At 41.3% G+C, this 12367-nt stretch overlaps 1 protein-coding gene and 1 long non-coding RNA gene across 5 annotated transcripts in view; one reads left to right on the top strand and one right to left on the bottom strand.

Annotated features, from left to right (window-relative positions):
* Positions 1-3510, bottom strand: part of LOC130683607 (uncharacterized) — a 56915-nt gene extending 53405 nt beyond the window's left edge. Inside the window, exons 1-2 of the long non-coding RNA XR_008997439.1 lie at positions 3236-3510; positions 2644-2735 (exon numbers count right to left, since the gene is read on the bottom strand). This is a non-coding gene — a long non-coding RNA (uncharacterized LOC130683607). The remainder of the gene's footprint in view (positions 1-2643; positions 2736-3235) is intronic.
* Positions 3511-3563: 53 nt separating this feature from the next.
* CXADR (CXADR Ig-like cell adhesion molecule) overlaps positions 3564-12367 on the top strand; it is a 53709-nt gene continuing 44905 nt past the window's right edge. For 2 of the 4 annotated variants that reach the window (XM_036881454.2, XM_036881452.2), the window contains exon 1: positions 3567-3755. In XM_036881454.2, the coding sequence (XP_036737349.2) occupies positions 3713-3755 (43 nt within the window). In that variant the 5' untranslated portion in view covers positions 3567-3712. Of the gene's footprint in view, positions 3756-12367 lie in introns of all 4 variants that reach the window. The other 2 variants (XM_057501671.1, XM_036881453.2) reach the window with 2 other exon arrangements.

The raw sequence follows: 12367 nt of genomic DNA, 5'->3' as shown, positions 1-12367 counted from the left end.
GGCCTCCAGGTAAAAGGACAAAGATAACAGGGCAGCAGATAAAAACAGCAAATTTTTGGAAACCAAGAAGCAGACAGTGAGTTAACTGACTGAATGCACTCAAGAAAGCTGAATTCTAAGTCAGCAGTGGTTCAGATAAACCTTCAAAGTTTCAGAATTTCGTGGCATCAGACACATTTGAGAGAGTGTTAGGACTGAGGCTAAAACAGGATGATTGGTTCAAAGTTAGTTTAAAAAAGAGTTAAACACTGAGATTCCACCTTTACCCCTTTTGTAAACTGGCATAAGCCTGGATGGGTAAAAAGAGGGTCTTTGACAGGAGATATCAAGCTGGGTTAGGGAGGGGATACTATAATATATACAAGGATTTATATAATAAGGTTATATTATATAACCAGTGCTCTTCCAAACATTCTTCCAGAAAGCGGGCCACCTGTTTTTTTTGAATGACAAAACTTTTCTAAATTTTACTGAGGGTCTCCCCAGACTGACCCAATCTGAGACCACAATAAAGAAGTATCACCTACAAGCCCACAACTTTCCATATACTTTCAATATTTTTTTTCATGCCTTTATTTAACCTTTGAGCAGAAAACCACAAATAAACAGGAATTGGAGGAAAGCAACTATATAATATGAAATGACACAGACCAAAACAAAGCAACTGGAATAAATAAAGATTATTCTTGAATAAGAACATTTGAAAAGCTATCAATAAAAGCCTCAGTTTTGGTTTGCATAAAATCACTTTTTTGTATTTACTATGAAATCTACGTTACTGGGAATCTAAAAAAAAATTATGGTTCACTGGCTAAAGGTTGATTAATAAATATTATAAACATGGCATAAAACTAAAAATGTATGTATTTATAAACTCATTTGCTTAGGGGTAAGTAGATGATTTAGATGGCAGTAACCCATAAAACCAATGTTATTGGTGATCTAAGTAGAACACACCTGTGAGAAACCATCATTTCTTCTTAAACAGCACTATCATTTTCCAGAAAATGTAAAAATCAGCAGTGCTGTGTATGGAAGTTTCTTACTTCACATGCCTTCATATTCCAGGATGGGAAGATCTTTTAACTCTTAAGCATGTGATCATAGGATTTTTAATCATCTATAAGTGTGTTGACAAATCCATTACTACAGAGAAATCTTTGTAAGGACAGATACTATATTAACCACAGAGTTATTTATGTCTTTATAATTATTACCTTCTGATGGACCAGGAATTACCTTTCTGCTACTTTAAAGGCTATACAGTGTGGAGTAGTTGGTGCTTTACTAAGACAGGACAATTTATTTAAAGTACGCTGTTTGTTAGCTTGGTTTGAGGACACCAAACAATCAATAATTTGCATGTTCCAGAACTACTGAGATTATCTCACTACAGCTTCCAGGAGACAAGCTGACAAGAGCAGCAAAGGCTTTTTAAGATGTCATTAAGAAGTTTTGGAATAACTGCATAATTTTAGCTACTCTTTATATGATGCAATATAGTCATAAACCTAAGTCTAAAGAGAACTTCACATAACTTTTTTCCCCAGCTTTAATATAATTTTTTTAAGAAATAAAATAAGATAAACTACTACTTTCAGTTATGTAAATTGTAGGGATAATACATTTGGAAAAACTTGTGTTCAGTAATCTAAAGTATAAAACATTAATTTTGTAAAATTTACATTTAAAAAAGTACATTCTAACAAGATGTATTAAGATGTAGTGACTTGTGAGTTATTGCATGGTTATTTAAATATTTTTATTAATATATGTCATTGTTAATTATATATAAACATATTCAATTCAACAAATACTGGAGAACCTATTATGGGTTGTGCTTCCAGGAATGACAAAGGTGAATAACGGTACCTTTTTGGTTTCTATAAATATTCAGAGTAAGAGAAATGATTGATAGGCATGAAAATGCCTACCACAGAAAGCAAAAGGTAAGGATTGTTTAAAAAAAAAAAAAAAGTACCAGAAGGAAAGGGGTTAAAATGAAAATCCTTTTGGGTAATTTGAAAGATTTCCTCTAGTACTGATTAAGACCCCTGAGTAGCAACTTTATAACAAATGTGTGCTACTCTGAAGTGATCAATGCTAGAAAAGTTCTCATAAAACAGTCTGAAATAGCTATGAACAACTTTCATGCTCAGTCTTTTCTAATTCCACAAAGTATAGTGTGTTGAGTAAAAATTAAAGTTCCAAATATTTTATATCTTCAACTATATACAATAGAATTCCTTTTTCTTCAACTAATAGGAAGCCCTAGCAGTTTCTCTGGACTTTTTTTACATCCATGATTCCACTGGAGATAAGTTAATCAGGATCACCAGAGTCTGGGCTCAGGTATTGGTATTTTGTTAAAGTTCTCCAGATAATTTTAACGTGCAGGTAGGGTTGCAAACCCAGTATAAATTGCAGTTGGACAATCTCGATCTTCCTTATAAGTGATTTACTGTCTCTTTGATGGTTCAATGAACAAGAATGCTCCAATATGTTTTATTAGCTTCCATTTTATTGAGGACTATGTGCCAGGCACAGTGCCAAGCATTCTTTTGTGCATTATCTCATCTGATTTTCGTAGCTACTCCTGAGGTAGGCCCAGTTACTGCCCCATTCCGTAGCCCAAGAACTTACCCACTGCGCTACACAGCTTCTCTGCTCTTATTCACTCCTGATAAGGAATTCTTGGGAACACCAACCTCTCAGCAGTTATAAATAAACGTTATCTGAAAAGAGCAACCAAGAATACAAAGTGACACTAATACAAGTGTGGAGGGCACCAGGAGGCAGAAGCCACATTCCAGGGTTCACCGAACGATTCGAGATCTCTAACTTCCCGGCTCCGGTACCCCCGCACCCAAGCCGTTAATCAGCCCTTCTTAGCCCGACTTTCCAAGCTCTGATATTTGTTGGACAATTTCAGGGCTAGAATAACCTTTAAATATACGGGGATAGAAAACCCAATCAGGATATTTCCCAAATGAGTAGCTGCAATTTAAGGGTTCAGTCATTACTGGACATGGGGAAAGCCTTTGGGAACCGCCTTATCAAGCCCACCGACTCAGACAGTAACAAATGCCCGGGGTTGCTCAGTTCTCCTCCCGGAGAGCTTTAGGTGGGAGACCCCGCCTCCACAGCGAGCCGCCCGAGGTGGGACGCTGGGCGGGAGGCCCTCCCACCTCCTAGTACCCGGAGTGGATAGAGGGTGAGGGCAGGCGGGACCGACCTTCCGGAAACGGGGGCTGCTTGGCAAGTATTGTCCGGTGCCGCGCCCCTAAGCAAGGATGCGACCGCAGTTTCAGCTGTCTAGGGAGGGTCTCCCTCGCGCATAAACCGAAATTTAACTGAAAGCACTGAGGTGGGTACCCCAATTTAGACTTGGGGAGCGTGGCTGCCGGCGCACCTCAACGACAAGCGCTGTGAGCTGGGGGAGTTCCGCATTCAGGAGGTTCCCTGGGGCAGCCCGCGCCCTGCGCCGGGTTGCCACGGCAACCTCAAGCGCCTGGCGGAGCGGGCGCGCGCCGCTGGGCTCAGTCATCACCGGAAGTGACGTATTTCACCTGCCGAGCTGGGGCGGGGTAGGACGGGGGTGCGGAGGTGCGGCAGCCGCCAGCCAGTCGGGAGCGCGCGAGACGCCGGGCGACTGAGACCCCCGGGTGAGAGCCGCCTACCTGCAGTCGCCGCCCACGGCGGGGCAGCCACCATGGCTTTTCTGCTGCGCTTCGTGCTCCTGTGCGGAGTCGTGGGTAAGTGGGGGCAGTGCTGTCCCTGGGTCCCCACTGCCGGCGAAGCCCTGGGGCGCTCGCTGCCTGCGGCCACCCAGGAACAATGAGACGTGGGGGAGGGGGCGGGCGCGTTTTGGGGGCGCTGCGGCAGTGGTGGCGGTGCTGACGAATTGCACCGGGGTGATTTTGGGAACCCAGGCGCTCAAAACGGGAAGGTGAAGCTGCTTGGATGGGAGCCATGCGAGGGCGTGGGGTGTCGGCGGGGCAGGGGACCGAGCCCGCGATGAGGGGCGTTGGTGGAGGGGCTCCCGAGTGGGTGGGCGCGGCATGCCGGTGTGCCTGGCTTTTCTCTCAAACAGTTCTTTGCCGCGCGGGTGCGGGTTTTGCTTTATTTGCAGTTGCCCATTCCCTTGTTAGCCGTCGTGTCATGTCCGTCCAGCGTTACCCGATTTCAGAAACCTTGGGCGGCGAATTTGCAGGTGTCGAGCAGTCCAGGCGGGGAGGCTGAATTACAAACGCCATGATTAAATGGACACTGGGCTTTTCAGTGCCTCGGATCGTCCAAGATACCTCTAGGAAAGAGGCGCTGAGCGAACTGTAGCTTGAGCACTCTCGGTCTTGCGGAAGAGGGAAGCCCAGGCAGGAGCTGTTAACAACTAGACAGTAGCTCGACGGAGTCCACCGTGGAAAATCAAAAATAGGGTCCTGCAGAAATGCAATATTGATTTCTGCAGTCCCGGGGCAAAAGGCAAAGGAGAAATTAGTAACCTCAGTTTTGAGTTTTTAATGAATTAATGCATTTGGAAGATAAGAACTGATGACTTGTACACGGTAATTCCTAAAGGATTCGCCAAGTACATTTCTCTACTGCTCCTTTCTCGGGAGGGGAAAAAGGGCATTTAAAAAATGCGTGGACCATTAAATGGCATAGTCATTTGGCCCCTAAAAAAATCTTATGTTTACATGTCACTCTTTTAACCAAATAATCTTATTTTTCAAAGTAAGCACTTGCCGCAGTTCAGAACCAAATGAATGACTTTTTTAAAAATCCGTAGGTGAGACCGAATCACAATTAGTGTAGCCTCCAGAAAGATAATATATATATTTCTAAGGGCTCTACAGCAGGATTGGGTGGCCCTTTCTGTAGGGATGGCTCTCTGCTTCCTGTTGAAATGTTAATTTCATTGTTGGATGCCACAGCTGTGATCATTATTCATGGATCAACATTCTATTAACAAGTCTAATCTTCCGTCTGAGTCTATGGCACTGTCTCCACCTTTTTGATACATATCATTTAGACTTGGCTGAAATTTCCAAAGTAAAGCTTCCGGAAAAGGTGAAGGTTCAGTAACAGTTAACTTGGGAGATTCCCACCTTTGTTTTTTGTTAAGGACTAAACTGCAGTTGAAGTGGAGAACTGTTTGTGTTCTCTGGAAAAAATATTTTAGGCTACATCTAAAGCAGAAAAGTGAACGTAACCATGTAGAGGAATTTTTTTCCCGAGGATATCCAGATAATTGCCTGGCTTTCATTTTTGCTCAATGCCTTACTTTGGTAGGCACAATCTGAGCTGAGAACATTTTGGTGTATAGAGTCATTGTGTTCATAAAGTGTACACTAGGGTACAGTGATCATTCAAAGGACTGTTTTCTTCAAACAACTGTTTTAATTTTGATTTTCCAGTTTAGGAAACAACTCAAAAACTATGTAATTGATGTATGGTTTGGGGTATTTATTCAGATACTTCTTGCCATTTTAGAAATTCATTGCCATGAGCACAAGTTGAGTGGTAACTACAATTGGCAGATTGGTTGGCTCAAGTTGACTGGTTCCTATAATTGGCAAAACAAGGCAGTGGAGGCCTACATATTAAAACTGCATTGCTACCAGTGGTAGGTCACCCTCTAGATCTGTCTCTGTATAGGTTGTAAAGAGTTCTGTTGCTGTTGGAGTTCCTGGTGGGACTCCTTTTGACGTATTTTATTGCCTGCCTATTAGCAAGTCATGCTGGTAATAATAGTGGCAGTAGTAGTAAGCTGTCGCAATAATAGTAAAATGAAAGCCTTGACAGAGCAGTTATTAAATGCAGGCACTGTTCTAAGGGCTTCACATATGCTCTCTTAATCTACCTAGCAACACTAAAGGATATGTATTATAATGGTCCCTATTATACAAGTGGGCAAACTGAAGTACAAAGTGGTTATATAACTTGCCAAGTTCACAAATTTCCTCCTAATCCTTGCTCTTATCACTATACTATTTTGCCTCTAAAGCAATCACTTTTCTCTTTGCTTACCTCTAATCAGCATCCTAAATTTCTGTCATTGGTTATCTGTCATCCAAGAACCTGCTTCTGTTTTGTCTATGTGCTAAGTACTGAAGACTTTTATTAGTCCTTTAGTTTCTCGATCTTAGTGGAATACCTTCAGGCCCTACTGTGAGAACATGAAGGTCCAGGGCTTAGATGGATGTAAACGAATGGGGTCCATGTATCAGCAGCATCAGTGTCATCTGGGGATCTTGTTAAGGTTTGGTGTGCTGCTGTTTTTCATGCAGTCAACAGGAGAAGAACTGATAAAAGTACTGGTTGGAGAACTGATAAAAAAGTACTGGTCTCCCAACCACTTGTTAGCTATTTGATTACACACAGGGAAGGGGCACTTGTTAGGCTAACAAGTGTGGACAAATCCCCTGTCCTCTCTGTGTACCTCAGTTGCTTTATGCATCAAGAATGGGGATCCTACTATTTGAGAGTTGTTGAGGAGCATAGTGAAATGTTATCATTTTTCTTTCCTTGAATCTTTTCATTTACATAAAAAAACAGATTGGGTGTGAACTTTATACCCTCCATATACTTTTCCCTTAATATTTACATTCCTGCCATTATACCAACCACCAGAGGAAAAGTTGCTTTTTCTCCAAGTCATGTCGTGGGGTTTCCATCAATTACTCTATTTATCTTATAGGTCAGTGGGCAGGGGCATTACCTATGTTGTTCATTCTCATGGTTCTAGTTAGCTTGTGGAACCTGGCTGCAAGTGCTCAGCAAATGTGGTGTGACTGAAGTTTTTCAGCCTCTTTGTGACTAGGCCTGTGTGTGTGATACAGCTCTCATCAGTTTCATCTCTCTTTCTCTTCCTTTTCATCCAGTAAAGATGGTCCTTGTAGTGATCATTCTGTTAGCCTTCTCTCACTCAGTGGTTAGGCTAAAGAAGTTAGGCTTTTCTGCTTTATCCCTGACCTCATTGTTATAGTCTAAAGGTAACAGTTATCTTTTTGGAGCTCCTACACACCTAGTTCAGTTCTTTCCCATCCTGGTAACGTGCTCTTCACTGCTTACGATGGATCCCTTAAATGTCAGCTCTCTCCATGATTTGACCTGTAGTCCTCTATTCAATCTCTTTCTTAAACATAGGTGACCTCATCTACCCATTAGTGTAAACTCCAGAGATTTGCTAGCTCATCCTACGTCTCCTTTGAATTCTGGGCTACTATTTCCAACAGCCTAACATTCAGTTTCTGGATACCTAGCATTCAAATACTTATGTCCCACTATCTACTATATTGGTGTCAGCTCCCCTAACAGTAGTATAGGGCTTTTCAGGGTGCGAAAAGTCTGATAGGACATTCCCAGCAGATTGTACAGCTTTTGCAAAGACCTGGAGATTTGAAAGGGTATGATGTGTCTTGAGAGTTGAGAAATTCAGTGCATATAAAGCATCTAACCAGCACTTCTCAAACTTTGATGGGCACCTGAGTTGTTCTTATAAGAAAATGTGGGGTGGGACCTGAGATTTTGCATTTTATCAAGTTCCCCATAGTGTCACAGCTGACTACACTTGGGTGGGCATAGATGGAAAGGTTGTGCCAAGAGCTTAGTAGGAGATGAGCAATGATAGACATATGTCAAGTTATATACCCTCCACAGTGGCACTAAGAAGCATGAGATTATTCTCTTGAATGATACAGAACTCTACAGCTATTTTCAAGGCAGGTAGAACTGATAGATTTAACATAGGAGTCCATCTGCGATGATCTGGACATAAGCAATTCCTGTTGAAACACAGCAGAGTGGAGTTCTGGGCTTCCTCTTTGATCTGGAAAATTGTTTTAAAGGAGATACAGTGGCATCTGATAAGTGGTTCAAGAAAAAGTTGGAAAGAAGTGGTAAGATTTCTGGCTTGAGTGAATGGTGATGTCACTAATCTACGGGCGGTAAAGAAAAGAGCAAGTTTTAGAGAGGTGACAATGAGCTTAAGTTTGGACAGGTTGTATTTGAGGTGCCTGAGGAAAATGGAGGTAAAAAATACTCCAGTAGGAAGAATTAAACAAAGGACTGGATCTCGGGAAGAGATCAAGATTGGTGATACAGAATTGAGAATCACAGCTGATAGGTTCAGTGCCCCTGACCTTTGTGTAAGATTTACCAGGAAGAGCAGGTAGTACTAGAAAAGAACATAAAATGTCATGCAGGGGAACATCAGCATCTTGTAAGTGAAAGAAGATAAACAAATAAGGCATGATTGGGAATGAGGGAGAACTAGAGGATGTGCAGGTGTCCCAGAAACTGACACAGGCATGAGGCCAGAGGGTCCTACCGTCAGGAGAGTATTGAACATTGAGGAAGTTATTGATGCCACAGGGAGGACAGTTTCTATATGGGTGAGAATGATCCTAGTTATTAATAGATTTCGGAGAGGCCATCAGGTAAGTAGAGAATGAGAAGTGTGCTTTTGCATTTGCAGTTGGCTTGATAGTGAAGCATTGCGCATGTAGCCTTAATTCTGGGGGACAGTAGCAGTCCAGGGGAGAATGTAGAAGCCAGCAGATAAGGACTCTCTGAACTGTTCAGTCATCCAGACCTAGAGCCTTGCTCCTGATTTTCCTTGGTGAGCAGTTTTCTCCTTGTGCTTTAAATGTTGGAGTTCCTCAGCTTATGGCTGCAGTTACCATTTATGTCCTTACAGCCTCCAGTCTATTTATAGTCTGTCTCCCAAATGTCGCCCTTCATTTTAAACCTTCCACTTGACATCTCTGCTTAGACTTCCCACAGGCACCTGTCTATACTGTAGCCCTGTTTCCTTTCACATAAAATGGCATTTTCAGCCACCAAAATGCCCAGGCAGAAATCTGGGTACCTTACTTGACTCTTCCTATTCCCTCACCTGCTTTTATCTAGTCAGTTTCTAAGTCACTTGTGTCCCTCCAGCCACTACTCATAGTCCAGGTTATACCAGCAGCGTCTTTGAAGGGGCTGAAATAGCTGCGTGACTGATGTCAGCTGAGTGAGCTTTCCCTGCTACTCCAGGCACATCCCGTTCCTGGAGCATGCTCTCCCACTTAGCAAGGGTGCCTTTCCTGTAATTGGCTTCCCTCACCAGCTGTACATTTCATGAGATCAGGGACTGTCTGTTTAGTCTTCATTTCATTCCTGATATATTATGCACAGTGCATTTTAATTGAATGAATGAGGAAAGGTGTATTAGGCAGGAATTCGTGTTTGTTGACTTGAGAAAAAGACCTAGAAAGGAAAGGCATTAGAATTAGAAGATCATGAACAGATACCTTGAGGAAAAGGTGAGCAGCACATGGGGCTGTTGGCTGCACAGGCCAGCTTCGTGTGCGTCCCCTTTGCCATGTGTTCAGTAATGGAGCGAATTCATTTTACCCCTCTAGTCTCACTTTCATCTTCTGTCTGCAGCCTGTTTTCCCCTCCTCTTGTTCCCACCTTTCCTTTATCATGTAATATCATATAATCATCAGGAATATTAAATAAAGAATCGAGACAGGGAAGTTTTGATTTGTTTCATTTCTTGCCAAGCAGGTAATGGATGTGAACTTCAAAATAATTATTAAAATAACCCAGAAAGTAAGAAAGCCTAACATAACTAAAATAAGCTTATGACTTTATCTTAGTGTCGTTCATTTATCTTGTATTTTTTAAGAAAACAAATGTAATATTTTAGAATAGTTGGGTTGTGTTGGAATTAAACTGGTTTCTATTAAGAGTGTAGTGCTAAGAAGAACAATAACCTTTTCTAGCTTTGGTGCCCTATTATTTTCTTTTCTTTTTTAAAAAATTTTTTTATTAAGGTATTATTGATATACACTCTTATGAAGGTTTCACATGAAAAAACAATGTGGTTACTACATTTACTCATATTATCAAGTCCCCACCCATACCCCAATGCAGTCACTGTCCATCTGTGTAGTAAGATGCCACAGATCCACTATGTGCCTTCTCTGCTACGCTGTTCTCCCAGTGATCCCCTACACCATGGGTACTAAACCTAGTACCCTTCAATCCCCTTCTCCCTCCCTCCGGACCCGCCCTCCCACACCCCTCCCCTTTGGTAACCACCAGTCCCTTGGAGTCTCTGAGTCTGCTGCTATTTTGTTCCTTCAGTTTTGCTTAGTTGTTCTACTCCGCAAATGAGGGAAATCATTTGTTGGTGCCCTATTTTCTACTTGATGTCTGGGGTGGGGTTGAAATTACAAGTGGTAGAGTGCAAGGAGAGATGGGAGAAGTTACCTGGTCATGGTGAAGTGATGTAAGGAAGCTGTTAAGGAAGTGACCTTTTCATGGTGAAGTGAACTCTGTCCGGGTACAGAGTGCATGGTTTGGTTCGGTTTGGTGATTTCTTGGGGTTCCGTTATTGATATTTGTAATTCGTTCAGTCTTTTGAATCCATTATTGTCTCCTTGTGAAAGACAATGGGAGGGAAGTTGCAAATGTTTCTACATTCACTGGCGAAATGGTGATTTCAAGAAACATTTATCTGTTTTGTGTTTCCCACTTTTTTGGGGGGGAGGGGTGTTGGTTTGGTAGCCTTTCTTCCCTCACCTCCACTCACCTATTCTGGTTTCTCATGAAGAGTTAGCCAATTAGAGTTTAAGCCTTAAAGGCCTTAACTTGACTCTGCAATGTTTGCAGTTTATTTTAATTGGCAGGGTGCTCCTTGAAGAAAGGACTATTGCCTGCACTGCTGGCAAAGAGAAGGTAGGTTATGGAGGATAATAAGCAGTCTATGTTTAGGATAGGTGTGAGATCAGTGCCGGGGTTTGTCGTTTGATGTTTGGTAAGAGAAAGGATTAACAGTCTAATTAACCAGTGTTTATACATACTGAGACAAGGCAAATTTCTTTGGAAACTATTAAATCACTTTCATTCTTTCAAAGATATTTCACAAGTTGGAATGGAAATTACTTTGATTTCATTTGCTTATAAGAAATAAACTATTTAGATTTCAAAAAGAAACAACGTAACTAATCGTGGTTACTATTTTACCTTCCCATAGTATAGATGTATGTGCTATTTGAGTTTTATAGGATTCTCCAAACCATGGTTTGGCTACACACATGAAATGCTTTTAAGGAATCTCAAGGAATGTTCAGCTACAGTGAACCAAATGCACTGAGCCACATCTTTGTTGTTAGTGACTCTAGCTGACCCTGTCAGTCTGTCAGATTCCCCAGTGAAGAGTGCTTTGAACTCTTGAATACCCACGATTCCCATGAGGGTTTTCTCTAATGGACCAGACAAAAACTTTGGAGTGTTTTTGTGCCTTGGGTAGTTCTACAGTAAGAATTGAGAAGACTCTTTAACCTACTTGGTTGTACAATGTGAAATCTGATACTTTTGGAATGAACTGGTAACTCTGACTAGAAAAGTGATCGTATCTCATTTTTTTTAAAGACGTTTTCACATGGTTACATTTGAATCCACTCTCCTGACAACCTTGGGGTAGGAAGAACACTTCATATTGTTCTCATTTACAGTAATCAAGTCCTAAAGCCACAGTCTAAGTCCAATAAATTGTCACATTGGTCTAAACAATGCTGGCCAGTAGAAACATAATGCAAGCCATGTATGTAATTTTAAGTTTTCTGGTAGCCACATTTAAAAGTAAAAAGAAAAAGGTGGGATGTATATTTTGAATACATATTTGTTTGTTTCTGGCCTGCCTAAGTACATTTGCAGATGTTATGTGAGTTTAGATGGAACTGTAGCTCTCAGCCCCAGCAGGTTGTACCTTGTAGGAATATTGAGTCCAGAGTTGTAAAATATTCTTTGTTTTAATTTATTTTTTGTATAATCCAACATGTACAAAGCATTGTTTCCACATGTGATTAAACATTAATGATATTTTTTTAAAATTCATCCTAAGTCTTTGAAATCTGGTTAGTATTTGACCTATAGTACATCTCATTTTGCCCTGGCCACATTTCAGGTGCTCATTACCAGTGTGTGGCTGACAGCTATCCTGTTGGTCAGCACAGGTCTAGGACTTGGTACTGTAGTTCCAGTCAGTTTCCACTGTATCTCCTACTAACTGAAAAAGCATGGGTATGGTATGCCATCAAAACAGCTTTGTCAAATGGAACATGACTTTGGAATTACTCATAAGATTTTTACTCAGAAATTTTTTATATCACATAAAATTCCTCTTGGCAACAAGCTGAAGTCTCTTGCTTCTTATTTAGTTTTTGTAATCATCAGAGCATTTGTCACACATACATGAAATTATATCAGCTGTCCTTTATTTGATAGTTAGACATATTTACATTTTAGGTGTAAGGCAGGAAAAACTAATATGTGTACAGAAATCACATTTTTAATTTGACTATGGGGG

Source organism: Manis pentadactyla, chromosome 1 (assembly GCF_030020395.1).
Source record: "Manis pentadactyla isolate mManPen7 chromosome 1, mManPen7.hap1, whole genome shotgun sequence".
Taxonomy (NCBI): domain Eukaryota; kingdom Metazoa; phylum Chordata; class Mammalia; order Pholidota; family Manidae; genus Manis; species Manis pentadactyla.
The sequence above is the reverse complement of the archived record's forward strand: the minus strand, read 5'-3'. Positions and strand labels throughout refer to the sequence as shown.